Source organism: Perna viridis, chromosome 7 (genome assembly GCF_037379345.1).
Source record: "Perna viridis isolate PV_CMFRI_1.1 ecotype Kerala chromosome 7, ASM3737934v1, whole genome shotgun sequence".
NCBI classification, from domain to species: domain Eukaryota; kingdom Metazoa; phylum Mollusca; class Bivalvia; order Mytilida; family Mytilidae; genus Perna; species Perna viridis.
The window spans coordinates 4,297,563-4,317,591 of record NC_142451.1 but is presented as its reverse complement, the minus strand read 5'-3'; the positions used below and the strand labels follow the sequence as shown (position 1 = coordinate 4,317,591).

Sequence of the window (20,029 nt, the reverse complement as noted above, 5' to 3'; positions counted from 1 at the left end):
TTCTTTTGGTGCAAGTAGTAATTATGTGTTTTTGATACCATCTCCATAGAGGCAAGTACGATTATACGATTAATGCATGGACATACTTCTTTTGAACGAATAAAGACCTACAATAATTAAGCCGACTTGGTAAAATCTAATCCTAAATATACCATGCCAACCGAACAAAATCCTTCACAAATTCATTAAATAAGAATAAGGGTTTCAAGTCTAACCTAGTGTACCTCGTTAGAATCTATGATACGATGTTTTTGAAGCCCCAAACATGTATATTGTACGGTTAATTACGGACCTGACAGACTTCACACAATAATATGTCAATCTCCTGTCGTAATTGATATAACTACTGTGATAATTGCAAAATACATTATCTGAAACAATATCCTGACATTACATTAACCAATGCCAACATCACAGAATCTAATGGGTTTCGAAGATGTACTTCATAAGTGGGCTTAATCTTCTCGTAATTATAATACCATTTTATGGAAACTTTTTATATATCTTTATGAAATTTCTTGATTAATCTTCGCAATAAAAAAGTCTTAAAATGCGCTGAAATACATGAATGGGTGTAGTATATATTATGAAAACAACGTCGAATATGCAATGTTGTTTCCGGGTCGTTCATTCGCACCCTAATATTCATGTTATCCCCTTCCGTCGTGAGAATTACACACTCAGTGTAATTGATATTGTTTTGTTTGGTTTGACCTTGGTTGTAATGCATCAAACATGTCGCTCAACTGTCATTTGACAGTTCAGTTTAACTCTAATTTTAAAATATTTCTGAAGTGTCCGAGTAAGAAAAGGATATCTTGATGAAAATATTTGAATAAACAATTATATGCAAATGAACATAAAAGGAAAATCCATGAAAATAACTAATATAGCACTATTAATGAAATGACGCACGCTTAGTGTACACTTTCAAACATTTTCACATGAATGTCCTGACAAAGATAGTTCAATCGCGCCACTGGCCAGTGTTTACATTTGTCCTAGAGGCCAACACAAAAATAGATTTTACCTAGTAACCACCGAACTTCTAAGAAATATAGTTCGATACAAAGATTAACCTATTTCCCCATAATACAGATGAGCAAAATCTTATAAAAAATGTTACAAGTTCCCGCAACAGTCTATGATTATTTAGACAATCAGTAGATCTGTTGGAGGGATTTGGCTAACGCCTCACCCTCCAACAGAATCTATCGACTGTCTAAATAACCGTAGACGGTTACCTGGGAGCTGTAACTAATATAATTGTGATAAGCCTTTATAAAGGGTAAAAAAAGTACCGAACTGATAAATCCAGACAATCATCCAAGGAATAGTAAACAAGTGCTATCTTTAAAAAAAAAATAGCCGACGCAGTAAAATTTGTTCTTTTTACTTATTATTATTATTTTTTTTTTATTATTATTTCATTTGGGAAATAACACATGGCACGCAATTTTAATTTTCGATACAGTGTTTTTTCGAATGCCACTAAGTTTTCAGTATTTGGCCAATCGGGAAACACAATTACGATCAGGTGACCTGCGTTTCCATGGAAGAACGTTTGTAAGGTCAAAGGGTAATAAGCGGACCTATACCGACTGCGTTGGAAAAAGGAAAGAGAAAAAGGCAAAAGAAAAAAAATATCGAACCTATGGAAACAATCACAATTGTACAGGCATTTTCGATGGCAACGGCGGGTTAAAACCATGTTTTATAGCGCACTAAATACCCCCGCTACAATTACAGTTAACATTCTACAAGACATACAATTTGACATTATATCAACATTCCAAATAATTTTGTATGCGATGTCTTGGTTGTTATTCTAGTATACTAAATGTCAATAATAATAACAAGAAATGATGATTTTTAAAGGAATTAACACTACATCATTTTTTTTTAGATAAGCCTGATGTCGTCTGCAACTGCCAACTGATGCCAAATACAACGCGTGATTTGTACGTCACTGGAGACCAAACTAACGAAACAAGCGATGTGACGTCGTCTCATCGTAATTTAAACTCTACAACATCTGGACTTAGTTCACATGATCATCACTCGAATATGCAATTAAATTATACAGAAGTTGTTGAAGTAAATATAGAGTACGAATTACTGCGTTGTTCTTGCAGTAATTTTACTTTTGACAGTAATTGTGAAGCTGGTTTGATAAATCGTTCTGGAAAGATCGATGATACAGGTGTATGCAATACAATACAATGCTGTACCTTCAATTTATCAAAGGATGGCAGCTTACTGTTATGTAATTATAACGGTTTGTTCGATCGCTCTGTACTCGTTATTAACGATGAGAACAGGGATTTGGATGCTATTCTACTCAACTGCTTAACAAACGAATCTCATTTATTTACAAATTACTCCACTGTAAGATGCGAAGAGTTCGACAAGAAAATTAAATGGACGTCCAGTCTTTATATTCTTTATCATATTGAAAACTACCAAATTGTTTTAAATGCGATTGAGTCTTGTAAACATATCATTTCTGCAAGCAGACTTTCGCCACTCGTGATTCCTGACACAAACACGAATACCAACGTTTCTGCGTGTGTAACAGACGGTGACTGTAGTGGTCGGTTAACATGTCACAACAATATATGTTCTTGTGTTGAAGATACTGTTGGTGATCAATGTCTACCTAGTAAGTCCATCCCCGCGGTAAAATATACTGCAACATACACTTGTTCTCCGGATTTGTTTAGTTAAGTTGCTCATTTACTTTTGTTATACTTTATACGTATTATTTTGGCTATTTTATGTACTTTGTGGTGTGTGTCTGTTTTCCATATCTGTTCTTTGTCCCTGGATTACATTCTTTTGATTTCCGCTAGAATCTTGGTTCCCTTGATTGCTTTTTAAAGTTCGATTTTTTGTGAATGGTAGCTCAGATGAATAGTTTTAGGAGCGAGCACAATCGAAGATAAATGCCAAGCCTTTATTTTGATTAGTAGACAGAAAAGACCAAGACGTCAGCATCGGTCAGGCTAAGTTTATTTGAATTTTACTCCACGTACATAAATGCTAAACTAGATAATGTTTTAAAGCGCTCTCTACCTTCTTCGCTCCTTCGAGACATAGTACATCGACATGCACAAACACGAAACTTTATAATAATAATCTTGCCGTGATATGGCCCTGGTTGCCGAAACGGCATAAAAACAATAATTAATCAATCATTATAGTAAATAAGCAGGGGCGAATCCAGGATTTGAGTTTTTTTTGGGGGGGATGGGTAGGCGTTAATTGAATTAAATGCCGTGCAAAACAAGGCAAAAAATATTATGGGCTGAAACTTGTGGTGAAAAATATTTTCTTACCGATTTAGGGGGAGGCGTACGCTCAGTACGCCAGTCCTTGGATCCGCGCCTGATAAGCATGTACAGGATTAGGTAAGAATCCTCCACGTTATGTTCGTGATATAAAAAAAAATCATGCTTAATGATGAAATATGCCTAGCTCCTATATTGACCGATGGGGATTTGTCAGTCATGATATTTTATATGATATTTAAATACTGTTGCAGATTAGAACAAAACAATCCACACGAAAACTACCTCGAATTCATTTTCTAAGAACATCGGCGAATTTTTAGAGTTTGGGGTCTTGAGTATATTAGTCGTCAAACCGTGTACGTTTACTCCATAGAAGCCGGTAGAATACTTTCAAAGATAAATGAAAAAAAAATCCGATATTAATGAAATTAAATCGCGAGTAAGAAAATGATTTACTAAAATGTCACCACATAAAATATTAACTACTATTAAAAATAAGTACCCAATAAGGCTTTTAAACTTTTTCATTTGCTAAACTTAATACCGGTACTGCGAATTCACATAAAAACTTAACTCCATTGAAACGAACTGATTTATGTTATGTTTATGTATAGGAACCCTTCAAGATACATGCAATTCATCTACAGATTGTATTGAAATAAATAACAGTGTATGTCACGGTGGTAGATGTGCCTGCACTACGTCACATTACCTAGCATTGAATGGAACATGTGTACCCAGAACAGTTGGTAATGAGTGCAACAGGTCTTCGGACTGTATACTTACTGAAAAAAGCATTTGTGTTAATGAGACATGTGTATGTTCAGAACCATATTTATTCAATGGTGAAAAATGCACAGAACGAATTCTTAGTCAAACGTGTAACGAGGACACCGAATGTTCGTCTGTTTCCAACAGTTTTTGTAATGGGACATGTAGCTGTAAGGTAGGATATCTAAGACTCGGAAATCAAACATGTCGTATGCGGAAGATCTATGATGCTTGTCATAAAACAAGCGACTGCAATTCTGTCATTCCAAACAGTATATGTATTAATGAACAATGTATATGTTTAGAAGGATACAAACATTCCACTAACAATTCTGATTTTTGTTCTAAACGGATATTATTTGACGTTTGTGAACGAACTATAGATTGCAGTCTTTCGATAAAGAACAGCGAATGCCGTAACAACACTTGTCAATGTATCTCTGGATTTGTAAAGCATGGTGAAAACACGTGTTCTCGACGACGCATTGGTATCGACCCCTGTCTTGATCACAGTGATTGTCATGACGCAGATAATAAATCGTTTTGTGTGAATAGTACTTGTACTTGTGACTATGGGACCTCCGCGTCGTCGGATCTATCGGCATGTGTACAAAAAAACGTCGGTGATAGTTGTACATCTGATTACGATTGTCTGTCGGCTATCGAAAATAGTGCGTGTTTATTTGGCCGTTGTACTTGTCTGGCTGGTCATATTACTGAAAACAATACCCTGACGTGCAGACGGAGAATAGTTGATGATGATTGTAATACAAACACAGATTGTGCAGCCGCTGTTAAAAACTCGGATTGCAAAAATGGGACATGTTCTTGTATAGATGGATATGTTGGTATATCAAATGGAACTCAATGTTTTGAGAGTAAGAATTAAAACTGTTTTACAAAATACATTTTCCAATAATTAATTTCAGAATGTTTTCTAATTGGGTAAAAAAATAGTCAACCATTTAATAGACATACAGTGACATTTTTAACCTTTCATCTTTTCATGATTTACTCGTTAAATTAAATTATAAGGAATGGCTTATATTTTCTTTCTATTTAAAGTAACCCCGATTTGACAAAAATACCCACATTGTTTTTACGGAGAGTAAATATTGAATTTAATCTTAGTTCTTTATCCAGCAACTCGTTCCTACAAAAATGCAAGTTACATTTATATCATTTCATAAAAGTCATATTTATTCACAGAGCCTACTGCGATAGGAGACGAATGTCACTCTTCTTTACACTGTCGTCAAATTGACCCGTTATCAGAATGTGAAGGTGTATGTCAATGTCCAGATAAGTACTTTGTCGACGATAACAATGCCTCATGTATACACTGTGAGTTTATAAACCAATAAAACTAGAAACAGGTCAGCATAAATCACTGAAGCACCAAACATTTATTCAGTATCATATACAATCATTTTATGTTTTGAATTTAAATGAAAATATTGTTTTCATTTTTTATGTTTTAACTCTATCTACGAAAGTTTCCTTTCATCGGTGTTTCCAAATTCACTATGCACAATGTGAAAGACAAGCATTTTTGTAGTTTTCCACTTGCCCTCTTTCGTTTACACTTTGATCAAACCCTCAGTTTTTTTTGAAAAACACAGGATACTTTTATAGCTATTGCTTGTTATATTTGGTGGTTTGTCTGTTTTCATGGACATTCTTTGACCCCGGATTATGGATATTGTGTTGCTGATTTTAATCTCTTTGACCCCGGATTATGGATATCCTGTTCCTGATTTCAATATCTTTGACCCCGGATTATGGATATCGTGTTGCTGATTTTAATCTCTTTGACCCCGGATTATGGATATCCTGTTCCTGATTTCAATATCTTTGACCCCGGATTATGGATATCGTGTACCTGATTTCAATCTCTTTGACCCCGGATTATGGATATCCTGTTCCTGATTTCAATATCTTTGACCCCGGATTATGGATATTGTGTTGCTGATTTTAATCTCTTTGACCCCGGATTATGGATATCCTGTTCCTGATTTCAATATCTTTGACCCCGGATTATGGATATCGTGTACCTGATTTGAATATCTTTGTCCCCGGTTTATGGATATCGTGTTCCTGATTTCAATATCTTTGACCTCGGATTATGGATATCGTGTTCCTGATATTAATCTCTTTGACCCCGGATTATGGATATCGTGTTCCTGATTTTAATCTCTTTTTCACGGATTATGGATATCGTGTTCCTGATTTGAATCTCTTTGTCCCCGGATTATGGATATCTTGTTCCTGATTTGAATCTCTTTGTCCCCGGATTATGGATATCTTGTTCCTGATTTGAATCTCTTTGTCCCCGATTTATGGATATCGGGTCCTTGATTTCAATCTCTTTGTCCCCGTTTTATGGATATCGTGTTCCTGATTTCAATCTCTTTGACCCCGGATTATGGATATCCTGTTCCTAGTTTTAATCTCTTTTTAATCCCTGATTATGGATATCCTGTTCCTTGTTTTAATCATGGTCTCCTTATATTTAATTGCATTTATTCTGTTAATATGTGTGGTTAGATTACTGGTATAATATATCAAAATGAAATAATAATTACGTTCAATGTAGGCATGATTACTTATACTTTCTACAGACTTTCAGAGATAAGGTTTATCAAAGATATAATCATCTGAATACAGAAATTCTGGCAATCAATTTCTTACTGAAGATAAAATGCTGCAACTTTATAAACAATGTTTCTGTTAGTTGTTGGATTGTGTCTTTTTATTCGTTTAGTTCCTGCTAGGATTGGGGACATGTGCTCTGAAGATTATCACTGCTATGTAATGATATCAGCTAGTTACTGCGACAAAGATCTCATTTGTTCTTGTCAGGAGGGATATTACACGGATAATAATCGAACCATATGCTGGCCATGTGAGTAGAGTCAATTTAAAATTTGATTATTACTCTATATAAGGGAAAAAAGATAGCAGTAATGTACCGAATGTTCCAAGTGTAAAAAAAAAAACAAAAAAAAAACAAAAAAAAAACGATAATTCACTCTGTGAAATAAATTCGGTAATTTCTTCCACCAAAACTTCACAATATATCAACCCACCGTTCATAAAATATTAATAGGATAATTAATTGGAAAGAGCGAATAACCAAAATATTATCACGAGTGCCGAAGAACGCGTAAATTTAACGAGTATGCGGAACTTGTTCCGCGCACGAGTTAAATCTTAAAGCGTTCTTGGCACGAGTGACCATATTTTTGTTATTCACGATAACCGATTGATTATCCTATTTATTTTATAGATTTTCTTCATCATTTATCGATATTTTCAACATGAATTTTGAATTATGTGATTGGCGGATTGATATCAAAGTTGTGACGTTTTGGCGGGAGAAAATGCGAGGGTGAAATTACCGAATTTATTTGACAGTGAATTCTCGACATTTATTACACTGGAAACATTTGACAAAACACTGCTATCTTCATGTATGTAATAAAAATATTTATTACCTAATTATAAGGTTGTATCTTGTTAATTAAACATACACATATTTTTCTCTATTTTCAAAATTTATTCAGGACAGGGCGATCTATTGCACTGTCGATGTACTATTGCACGGTGCAATAGTCTCCTTGAGAAGTCTATTGCGCTGACCCCATAATGACCTTTATCTAAGCCTTTTGAATGGTTGAACTTTTTAAGCGCTTTATTGAATTGGAATTTACACACAAAAAACTCGTGTGTAAAAACGTAGATGTGACTCGTCTGCCAATTCGTAAACATGGAGCGGTCAATTTCCTATTCCTGGTCGAATGGTTGTCTCTTTGACATATTCCCCATTTCCATTCTTTATTATATCTCATAGACAAATTAGGTAATAAAACAGTTATTAAATGGGTTGGATGCAATAGACCAGAACATTTGTCCTTTGGTACTGAGAATGATCAAGTGTTCTATTGCACAAGGCCAACACTTGATCATTCTCAGTACCTCAGGACAAATATTCTGGTCTATTGCATCCAACCCATTTAATAACTGTATAAAATTAAAAATAGCAACAAATAATGGAGAAAATCTATATAATAAATAGTATAAACAACTGGTTATTTTGAATAACTAAAATATAATCACTCTTTCCAATTAATTATCCTGTTGGCTTTAAAGTATATCGCCAAATGCTTTTTGTTATAGCCACACAATGATCTTTCATTGTACACTATCATCATCTGGTTAATTTTCACCCTTACAACTTTATTGCTTATTCACATTAGCAACTACAGAACAAAGTGATTACACGCGTACTAGCTGTTTCTTCAAAGGATCTGTAGTTCAAATTTTACTCCTAACGCCATAATCCTTCATCAATTAGTACGTTATATATCTGCTGTTACCCTATTTTTTCAAGTCAGATGCAATAACAATCGGGGACAGATGCACAGCTGATAATCATTGTAAACAGATACCCGAAACTCATTGCACAAAAGGAATCTGCAACTGCACGTATAAATTCGTACAATCATCAGACCGTTCGGTTTGTTTACCAAGTAAGTTTATTACATGTAATATTGAGTTTCATTTTAACAGTTGATAAAGTTTCATATAAATTCATCTTACTTAGCATTATCGAAATTCTAAACTACCAATCTTTCTGCAGTTTGTGTGAGGTATCGCCACATTTATACTGATCACACATTATATGAAAAATACTGATTTTGATGCAACAATCCTGACAGTTTGTAGATTACATATAATGAAAATTTTCTTTTTTTTTCCGACTAATTGCAGGGAGCAGTTATTTCTGTAGGAGTGCTATACTTTTTAAACTATTTTTTCCATGATTTAAATTATGCAGACATACAACCAACATGCCAATTTCCTGTTGACGATTAATACGAAACCATCGATATTTCAATGTTCAAATCAATTGATTGGTTGTTTTATTAATATTTACCTTAAGGAACTGTATATATTACCAAATTGACATTTATCTGATAGAGCTTTTATACCCCACTCAAAGTGAGGATATTTAGTGATGGGGGTGTCTGTCCTTCCATCCATCCGTACTTCCAGAACGAAGAATCAAACGCAGTCTACTTTCAGTTATTTGGAATATTTTACATGCAGCTCAAAAAGTTGGCGTTTTTCTCATAGAAAGTTCTTTTTATACCCACCCAAAGTGGGGATATACAGTGATAGGGGTGTCTCTGTCCTTCCTTCCGTCCGTACTTTCTTCCTTTCATTCAATACACAGATCAGTATCCTTCTCTTAACCTTTTCTTCTCTCAAACCACTGAATGGAATTTATTGGTACTTTCACATTTTAACAGTTTTCTTTTGTGTATCTATTTTAGCTTTTTACATATGGTAACTAGACATGGACTTTGTCATTCATGAAAATTGTGACACGGAGTTAGCCATCCCTTTTCCGTTAATTTGCCTACACCATTTAATGGAATTTAATGAAACTTTTACAGAATCTTCATTACATATTCACATAGTGGAAATCTTATTTTAAATTTTGATCCAATTCACTCAACAAAACATATACCAGAGACCTATAATTAAATTACAAGTCTATACTTAGTTATTTATGAATATGGGGACACGGGAGTTAAAAACTCTTATCCATTATTCCTCTTACACCATATAATGGAAATTAATGAAACTTTACCGAATTATTATTATATTGTTACGGAATAGGGGTTAGGCTGTAAGATTATATTGATGACAATTTCTAGGTTTAAGAGTAAACGTTCAGTTCTTTTTATATTTCAACGCGTCCGAAATAAAATGTTTAGTCCAAATTCATATATAACAAGCATTAAAATGCTTGGTTAGAATGAACACGATACCAGAGTTATAAATATTAATATCAATTCTCTATAAAGAATCAGTGGCCAATATTCAAAATTAAACTGATATTGCTTGTGTTGTTAGTGTATAACAACTCATCAAAGTGAAAAAAAAAATGAAATCAAGCTACTCTGGTGTAAAGAGAACATAGTAACCAAGGACCCTTATTTCCCATTTCCCTTAGCAACCAGTCTGTAAATTCACTGAAAATCGTTGAAAGTTTCTCCTGTATTTAACTGAAAACTGGTATTTTATTAAAAGAGATGATTTAATCAAACGTTTGATGTTGATGTCTACCATCAATGTAAAAAAAACATAGACAAAGGAATCTCATAATAGGTATTTCTTCCATATACAGTTACTAAAAATAACACGTAACGCATGAATGAGCAACCGTTAATTTTGATGAAAATGACTGTTATTACATATCCCATATCTTCTTAAGGCATCCAACCTTAATATTTGTGGAAAGTAACCTATACATACATGTATGTATATCCTACCTTCAACCTATACATACATGTATATATATCCCAACTTCAACCTATACATACATGTATATATGTCCCTGGATTGTATTCTTTTGATTACCGCTATAACCTTGGTTCCCTTGATTACTCTTTCAATTCACTTGAACATTGTTATGGGCTAATGTGATGGCACAACGCCATCTACAATAAGAGCTATTTTGGTGTTATTCCTGGATATGGGGCGAAATATGTAAACAAAAACTATTTAATTTATTTTCTGCATATATTTGTTCACTAAATAGCATTATTATAATAAAAATAAATAAATAAATAAACAAGAATTTATTCATTAGATGATAGTCACTGCTGACATTTTGAAAGGATAAGGTACCATAAGGGCCATATTTGACCCCTATTTAACGAAAAAAAATGTTTAAAGTAAATGACAAAAATGTGATATACACTGTCAATTTATTCTTAACTATGGTTTTAAATTTTTATAAATTCATCAAATCAAAAAAAAAAAAAAAAAATTAGGTAAAATGCCAATATTCAATGCTAATTTTGTTTTTAAAGGTCTCCACCAATAAGACCCAGGTATATCTTAACTTATCTGGACTTCTATCAAAGTAACAATTGAGACTTCATAAACAATATTTGTGGGTCAAGTTTGCTGAGGCACTCAAAAATCGCAAAAGTGTTCCAATAAGTGCCCACGTTCGCTATATCTAATAAAAAAAATCACAGATTTATCAAAGTCGGACATATTTGCAATCATCGATAAATGATATGCTTAATTTGTTCATTTCACATTTTAAACAGAAAAACAATGTAATGGGGTAGGGGGGACAAATATGGGTCTTATCGTACCTTCCCCTACCAGTCTCCACAAAGATTTTTTGGAAGGGCATATTGTACTAATCATCTTTAATGAGCATGGTACAAATTTAGTTATGAATTAATAATACTTTTACATAACTGTCCAAAAATGTAAAAATATACCTTATTAATAATGCACTAATTAATTTTCCAAATCTGTCATTTTTGTGCCCTTTATGACTGAAATGGGGTATGTAGCTTGTTACACTGCGACAATGCTGTTTTATCTGAGGAGTAAGATACCTTGATGATATACATCGTCAGTAAACTTTACATTACATGTCGTTTCAAACCACTGAACGATTGAGTACAATTTATCATTATTTCATATCAATATAAAAAATGGGGGGAAAATATTTTAAATATGTTTACCTTTTAAGTCTAATCAAGAAATGTTGATTTTCGTACCATTTACTCACTATTTTCTTAAAATGAAATAATATTGGAAGAAGTGATGAAGGTCAGGAAATGTTTAACTTTACTGGATCTATCGATTGTAGTAGATGGTACTGGACCCCTGACTCCATACTGTAATCCACAGCGCTTTGGAACATGCTATCTATATGATGTCAAACCAGGAATAAACTTCTTTACATAGCTGAACGGTTTCTTTTCAGCTACAATAGATAGAAGTGATCTCTGCACTGTCCACATCTGACTGTTTTCATTAGCTTCCTTGAGAGCTTCTGGAAACTTCTATCTGATTCCCTGTCTTGTGGGTTTTGTGTTTGTCATAAAACCTAGAACTAGTATTGACCGTGGACGGAAGAGAATTGAGAAATTTCTTCCTCCGTCTGGTTCAAATGAAGTGCCCTCACTGTATGCACTGCATTCTGTATCGAAAAATTCCGGTGATTAAAAATGCACATGACTTTTTAACTACCGGGCGGTGATTAGATTTCTGCGAGAGTTTTCCCGCCATTTTACATTGCCAAGTTTTCTGCACAATTCGTGGGAGATACAGGTGTCGTGTTTGGTTCGACAAAACCAAAAGTTCAAACCAGGACTGAGGCGCGACATTTAGTGACCGGCGGTGGGATACGTACATACCCAAATTGGAGTTTTAGGTTTGCATACAGAGGCTAGCTCCTACTATCAATTGTGCAACCCCACTGGTATATAACCACTAAAAAGGTGATCCCAGATTTGGAGATGCCTCGCTTCAACTAAATTATTTTCGAATCTTGATATTACTATTGCAAAAAACAGTGATATGCCTTACTTCTACACTTTACAATCCCAATTAGAAATGACCTCTAACCAATTAAATAGGAATACTATTAACATTGCAAGGACTAACAATCAGATAGGTCATAGACTTGACTAGATACAAACAGTTTCAAATAATGAAAATTACAGACACATGGGAAATTTTATCCTTAATCTATTTGGTGATGAATGTGGTACCAATATAAACCACAACACTCCTCCAAGAAGTACAAATTTCGACACTGGTTACTCTCATGACTCTGAAAACAATACTGTACCAAAATGTATATATGTTAAAGATCAGTATGATAAATAAGAAAATGAACGATGCCAAAAAATACCAGCGGTGTTCAGACTCATACATTAACCCATGGTGGTTTCATAAATATGTTATGGCCTTATATTTAATAAATAATGGTATTTCGGCATGGATAGCGTATTTGATATATTTGAATATTATCAGCTAAAAGAGTAATCAAGGCAACTAAAAGTTATAGCGGTAATCAGAAGAATGTAATCCAGGGACAAAGACCAGACATGGAAAACAGACATACACAACAAAGAACATAAAGTAACTGAAATCATACATACAAAATAACAAAAGCAAATGAGCAACTCGGACTCCACTAAAAACTGGGAGCATGATCCAGATGTACCGGTAGGGTAAGCGTCCTCTGCTTTTCTAGAAACACTCGCCGAATTGCTCATAAAAAGTCAAGTCCTGGGTAGATGAAAGAGGAAAGGAAAACTGTGACACGTTGAACTAATCAGGTTTCTTATCCCAGATGGATACACCGTAACGATCCACGAGTTCATGACGACTAAAAACTTATCAAACCATAAGTTCAAACCAGGGCTGATATTCCCATTGTGCAGATTTGTTTTTAAAGATTTGAGTTCAAATCAATTTTGATGTCAAATTAGGGAACGCGGGTGTATCAAATTAGTGAGCATTGCGAAATGACTAATACAGTACCCATTTAACTCATTAGTAAGAAATTCTAATTATTAAAACATCAACTTCAGATAACGATACTTGGCCAACAAAATGTTCCATAATCAAACAAAACGCCTATCTGCATATATCTATATACAGTTATCTCTTCATATATGGATACTAAGGAAATGGAATAGTGCCTCTTAAAATGATTTCACTCAAGTAAAACACGAGAATTTACACCAGTTTTCTTTTTCTAAAGGGATTCGAGTAAAGGTTCCACATGTACAAAACGTCTGGCTTGGTGCCCTATGTGACATCAATGAGACAAATCCGTGTCCGAACTGGAATATAACTAACCAAGTATGTGCTGGTGAAGACGGAAGAGTTAATAACAGATGTCAGTGTAAACCAGGGTTTGCCAATGAATACAATGCAGGGGAGTGTCATGGTATGACAAACATATTGTTTAAACTCTTCATCACATACATTTAACTAGAAATAGTCCTACGCGATGTTTTTTTTAAGTTCTGTTCCATTAAAAAATGGAATGTAAGTGTGACTTGTGTATAACATGGTATAAATATTGTATTGTTGCGAGGAAAAAATGTGTTTTCTTACCGACTCAAACACTCAGAGCCTTAATTAAACGATGTTATAAAAGTTTCTCTAGTATATGATTGGTATTTTTGTATTTATTATGTAGATATGCCTTTTTTCTCGAAAATTGGAACATACAAGTAAATTAAAATTTGGTATGATGTCTTATAAAAATCATACAAATATTCAACTATGCAATCAATTATTAATGGTTTCTGAATTTTAGAAGTCCAGTCCTATTTCATCAGAGTCAATATAACAGAAGAATTAGGTTGTTATCCAAAGGACCCGGATGACGAACGATGTTATCTATTTACTCCTTTCAAGTATATTAAACAATATTCCAATAACAACACTAGAAAGTTTAGAGATATGAAGTTGAGACTTCACATACTAGGAGTAAGTATCGTTTATACCTACCAGTCATCTGACCAATCGTGTCCTATTGGTGATGTACGACAGTATCATATCTTAGTTAACTTAAAGAAATGAAAACACTTAATTGGTTTTAAAAACTATGGTGAAAGTAATATTTATCTTAACTCTATATGGTATGGATTTTGCCCACCACTGAAGACCGTGTGGTGTCTTTAGAAATTAAATTGTTCGTTATTTGGCATTTAGTGGATGACTATTTCATTGACAATCATACGACATGTGTCTTCTATTGATTATACAGAATCTTTGAATCCAGTCTTTACACCTGTCCACACAATTTGCAAGTAAAACTCATTCTAATTGCATTTTTCATTTTGCATCAGTGAAGGCTAATTCTCGATTCCTACAAGTAGAAGAAAGATAACCTGGTTCCTGCAAAGGAAATATAACCAACTTAATAATTTTACACGTCTACATATCGTAAGGGCAATTATTAACCCGTTCTGTAAAAACCTTAGTTCGTTGGCAGGATACTCCAATGGACGTATTTAGCTTAATTTAACACTGTCATTAAGTCTGCGTTCTATACGATACAAAGAACCAGAGGAATATCGGGAAACCAATTATATATGTGCTTAGGAGAGTAATCAAGGGAACCAAGGTTATAGCGGTAATCAGAAGAATGTAATCCAGGTACAAAGACCAGACATGGAAAACAGACATACACAACAAAGAACATAAAGTAACTAAAATCATACATACAAAGTAACAAAAGCAAATGAGCAACTCTGACTCCACTAAAAACTGGGAGCATGGACCAGGTGCACCGGTAAGGTAAGCGTGCCTAAAGTATAAACGGTTATCCAATTTCCTTTTATTTAGAAAATGTTTTTTGAAAGTATATTTATCTGAAACTGAACGTAAAAGCTTTATGGAAATGAAAATTCTCCAGAAGATAACAAGCTTAAACATATCTTGACTTGAATTTCAGTTCGATAGACTAATCACGTATACTTTTTTATATGCTGAACTTGCAACATGTTTACCAGGGGATTATTTATTATTTTGTTTTCTTTTTTTATCGGGGCAAAATTTCTCCCAGTATATTTGACAATGTTATTTCATTATTCAAATAAAAACTGAACTACATGCAGTTATATCTTCCTGCATCACGTCAGAGTTTTTTTTTACAATCCTTATTGATATGTAAAATCAAAATTTTCGTTTCAGCTTGATTACTCCTTTAACCGAAGTTCGTTGTGGTCGAGATTTGTATCATCATCGTTTATAAATATGACAGAGATTAAACATGGAATACAAGTCAGTGGCCTGGTCAATGTTAAAGAGGATTACTATAATGTTTTCAATGCAACTCAACTGAGTAGGATTCTTATTGAATACTTACAAAGGTGAGTATTTAACCGATGAACTCATTTAATTATGTTGTAGACCATTTCACGATCATCGTAGAGCTGTAATTATAAGAAACCAAGTGAGTGGACACTCTTTTCAAAAAAAAAAAAAAAAAAAAAAAAAAAAAAAAAATAAAACAAAAAACGTCACAATATTTGTAGATTGATTTCCAACGTCAAAAACGTTACTACTTAACTCTCTGCAAAGTAACAACGACCCCAAAGTTATTGTGAAAATGCCTATTATGAAAATTCAATAATCTAGAATCAGACCATATGTACGCCAAGTTACTGATATTGGCTAAGGCACTTCAGTAAAGAGTTATCGATTACCACATTAAAAAAATATTGCCAGTTTTCTGTATTCAAAAATATAAAAATAATGAAAATATTGGTTTCTATTTTTTTTTTATAGAAATGATGGTGTTCTTGGTAAAAGTAATCTAAAAGTTGGAAGACCTTTCGATGAGCATATACTTATGGACGGTGGAGTATTACATATGCTTGCAAATGTTTTGAAATATCCTGAACAAATTATTGCATCGATAATATTAAAACATAAACACTTTTTAATAATAGTTTAATTCGATTTACTACAATCGAACTGTTTAAATAAAACTCTACGACCTTTACAAGTTGAGAAGTTTTAAACAAGGATAGTGACAAAAAATATAATAATAAAAATTAGATGAAATGAGATAAAATAAAAATTAAAAAAACAAAAACAAAAAAGAACAAGAACTGTAATGATTAGTTTATATCTAATATACAATGCATTGTCTCCCGTTTTACACAAAATGTTTGTTTATATAATTTTTAATATGTGATTAAAATCTGTACAACAGATTTTGATGAGTGTACGGATTGGTATGGGCACGCCAGTGACTGTTCTGAGTTAGCTTGGTGTATTAATACCAAAGGAAGTTATATGTGTTCATGTTTCAGCGAATATGAGGATCAATCTCTCGACCCTAACAGTAAACCTGGCAGAATATGTAAACGTAGGTATTTCTGTATGTTTTCATACCGTTATCATATCAACCAAAAAGCGTCTATACACTATGTAGTGTTCGAGTACCCAATGTAAAGGTAAAAGCTTACCTGTGTATCATCTCTTCATCTTGAGTTAATACAAAGCACAAAATGATAACAAAAAACTCAAAATACACATAAGTTATCTTTAAATTGTTTACGCCAATTATTTTTGATGATACTGATTTACGCAGTTTATGCCACCTGTTTCCCTACACCTCAGGTAAAATATCACTGCTTCATGTTTGTTCCACCTGTTTCCCTGTACCTGAGGTAAAATATCACCGCTTCACGTTTGTTTCACCTCTTTCTATATACCTCAGGTAAAATATCACCGCTTTAAGTTCGTTCCATGCGTGCGCTATATTTACAATATCATTATGATAGACTAAGTATTTTGTCAAGATGTGCCAAAACCAATCCACTCTTTGATATCTGTTTTGTCTTTAGCCACTATAGATTATCACACTAATCACTAATCACTTTTATTACGTTTTCACTCTCATTGGTACAGTTTTTGATTCCAGTTTTATCTCTTATGCCAGACACAATATTTGACAATTTTACTGTGTAGTATGGTGTGCAATATTCCGCCTTTCGTGTATGTATAGACCTTTTAGCGTTGCAAAAAATATTTTGACAAATATTGTTCTTTATTTTTCTCTAGCTGCAAAAGAAAAGATTTGGCAAATATTTGCGTAAGTAGAATTTGCTGGAATCAAACACTACATGACATAATTATGATTAGAATGCATTCTTATGTGTAAAGAAACGCTTAATCATTTTGACCATATGGAATAACAAGACCTCTATTTGGCTTGTAAAGGAGTGTTTTCAGAATTAATTTATGTGAGATATATTATCTATTTTACGAGGTTATGTTATCTCATGTTTAATTTCCCAATTCATAAGATATTGTGTTCTGATATGTTTACTGTTAAATAATATATAGAGAGGATAATATATGACTAGCCTCTTCAGAAAAATCATGTATACAATAAAATACATCTATAAACACATAGCATCAATTTTTTGGCTTCTTGGGGGCTGCTCACTTCTCTAGCAATATATATATATATATATAATAAGATACGTATATATACATGCAAACAAAAATAAAAATCAAAGTTATGTTACAACCTCTTCTTGCCAAACACCTGTGGTAGAACCATGTCAGGATATGTAATGAGTAAATTCCTGAGGTAGAACCCAGTCATTATAAATCGTGGATTAAACTCCTGAGGTAGAAACCAGTCACGTGCAATGATATATGACCTAAGATATGGGATTAAGTCGCTCAAGGTAGAACCCAGTCAGGCAACACGAACCCTTAAATAAATGTATTATTGAGTGGGAAAAAATAAGTTATTACACAAAATCATCAATATCATCCATAACGAGTTAAACTATTTTAATAAGAGAGGCCATTAATACCCTACATTTACAATCATGTGAAAATATGAAATATACGTAATGCTTATAATGATATAAAGCATTAACCTCTTAAATATATTTCATACTGAGCATTCTAAATGAAATTTTGATGAACTTGAATGTATCTAATACAACAATCTAATGACAAATGGCCATGTGCTTGAGTCACATGATCTTGTACTCAACTACTTGCAGCTGATGTTGCTGCTCCTATTTGGAAGGAATGGCCAGTAAATATACTATCATCATATCATATTTGTTTTAATAGATATACTGATGAAAGTATTTATACTTAGCGGAAACGTACATGTACTATCGTTAACAAAAGTGAACTAGGTTGGCACCAGATGTTTTCCTTGATTCAGTGTACTTCACCATTGTATAAATTGGATAAAAAGTAAAGTTTTTATATATTGTTATTACTTTATCAAAAAGGGTCGCCATTAGTTGACCGCTAGTTAAATATAAACCTATTTCTGCTCCATTTCTAGGGAGATATCATATATCTTTGTCACACCTTCCTTCTTCAGAAAATCTACAAGTAAATTCATCGCAAAAATCCCAAAACTGTTCATTTAAAAACAAATTCTAGCATAAAGTATAAAAACATAGGTAATCTTTCTCTCTTCCACTCTTCCTGTGATTTTTAATGCCTCTCATAATATTGCCTATTCATAAATTCTTTTCCAATGGGTCAATACCGTTATATCGTATGTAGAAATGACGAATGCGAGCTAAATACAAATTAATTGTATCATGTTTGAGATGAAAGGTATTCTGACAATAAGTAATGAAATATAACACATGATCTTCGTCAATTGTTGGAAACTACAGTTGGCTACCTAGCTCATAATCAAAATTGAAAGTGGAAGACAAGGTATCGGGTTTGCATTTGCCTGTTGAGCCAATCTCCTGAATTTTGTGTCCCGGTGACGAGACATAGGATCAGCTATAGTATTTTCCTCACCTGGTATGTCTAGCATGAATATTGTCCACACCTAGTGTATGTCTCACATGAATATTGTCCACCCCTGGTATATCTCTCACATGCATATTGTCCACCCCTGATATATGTCTCACATGAATATTGTCCACCACTAATATATGTCTCGCATGAATATTGTCCACACCTGGTATTTGCCTCGCAGGAATCGCATAACTGTACATATCTGAGTAATAGGTCAATTTTCTCATTAGTTTCATGATACTTTGATACCTTTGAACGTCCGTTATTTATTATTTCAACTGTTGCTAAGTTGTCACAGTTAAACATTTTTTCTTTCCTACACCACTTATTTACCCATAAAATACAAGCCATTACAATCGGATATAAAAATGCTATAGACGTTTGCTTATTCAATAAATCATTTGGAAATTCAACTTGAAACCACTAATAATCATAAAAGCTACCAAAGGAAACATTTGTAGCACCAGTATATAATTGTATATCTGAAGCGTTTACAACATCATCATAAAAATAGTACACCAATCCCATCTTTTAAAAAATTTGACCACATAGCAAGATCTGATCTACGATGTTTCAAATGGACATGATTTGAGAGTTAATTGGCATTACAAGTTCTTATGGATGCCAATGAGGACTACGCAAGAAAATGGATAAAACAAGAAGAAGAAGACATTGATTCCCTGTCAGAGTGGTTAAAGACTGTGAAGTCTTTAATTTTAATTAGAATGAATGTTTTAAGTAGGTCAACGAGTGCCAATGTCAGTGCCAAACATCAATTTTCAAAGATCCCGAAGTAGCAAAAACAT

At 33.5% G+C, this 20,029-nt stretch overlaps 1 protein-coding gene and 1 long non-coding RNA gene across 8 annotated transcripts in view; one reads left to right on the top strand and one right to left on the bottom strand.

Moving 5' to 3' along the window:
- The window catches only part of LOC148611025 (uncharacterized), a 33,207-nt gene that overhangs the window by 899 nt on the left and 12,279 nt on the right, over positions 1–20,029 (top strand). For 5 of the 7 annotated variants that reach the window (XR_015924039.1, XM_088591075.1, XM_088591073.1 and 2 more), the window contains exons 2-12: positions 1,907–2,662; positions 3,908–4,942; positions 5,274–5,408; positions 6,829–6,969; positions 8,462–8,596; positions 13,663–13,851; positions 14,227–14,399; positions 15,609–15,787; positions 16,206–16,276; positions 16,636–16,791; positions 17,490–17,520. Coding sequence is in view for 5 of the 7 variants with exons in the window: in XM_088591075.1 (XP_088447201.1) it covers positions 1,907–2,662; positions 3,908–4,942; positions 5,274–5,408; positions 6,829–6,969; positions 8,462–8,596; positions 13,663–13,851; positions 14,227–14,399; positions 15,609–15,787; positions 16,206–16,276; positions 16,636–16,791; positions 17,490–17,520 (3,001 nt within the window). In the remaining 2 variants the exon portion in view is untranslated. The remainder of the gene's footprint in view (positions 1–1,906; positions 2,663–3,907; positions 4,943–5,273; positions 5,409–6,828; positions 6,970–8,461; positions 8,597–13,662; positions 13,852–14,226; positions 14,400–15,608; positions 15,788–16,205; positions 16,277–16,635; positions 16,792–17,489; positions 17,521–20,029) is intronic. The other 2 variants (XR_015924040.1, XM_088591074.1) reach the window with 1 other exon arrangement.
- LOC148611026 (uncharacterized) lies at positions 14,393–19,349 on the bottom strand. The gene is made up of 4 exons (XR_015924042.1): positions 19,224–19,349; positions 16,892–17,489; positions 15,784–15,850; positions 14,393–14,781 (listed from the first exon to the last, which is right to left on the bottom strand). It is a non-coding gene; the product is annotated as an uncharacterized LOC148611026 (long non-coding RNA).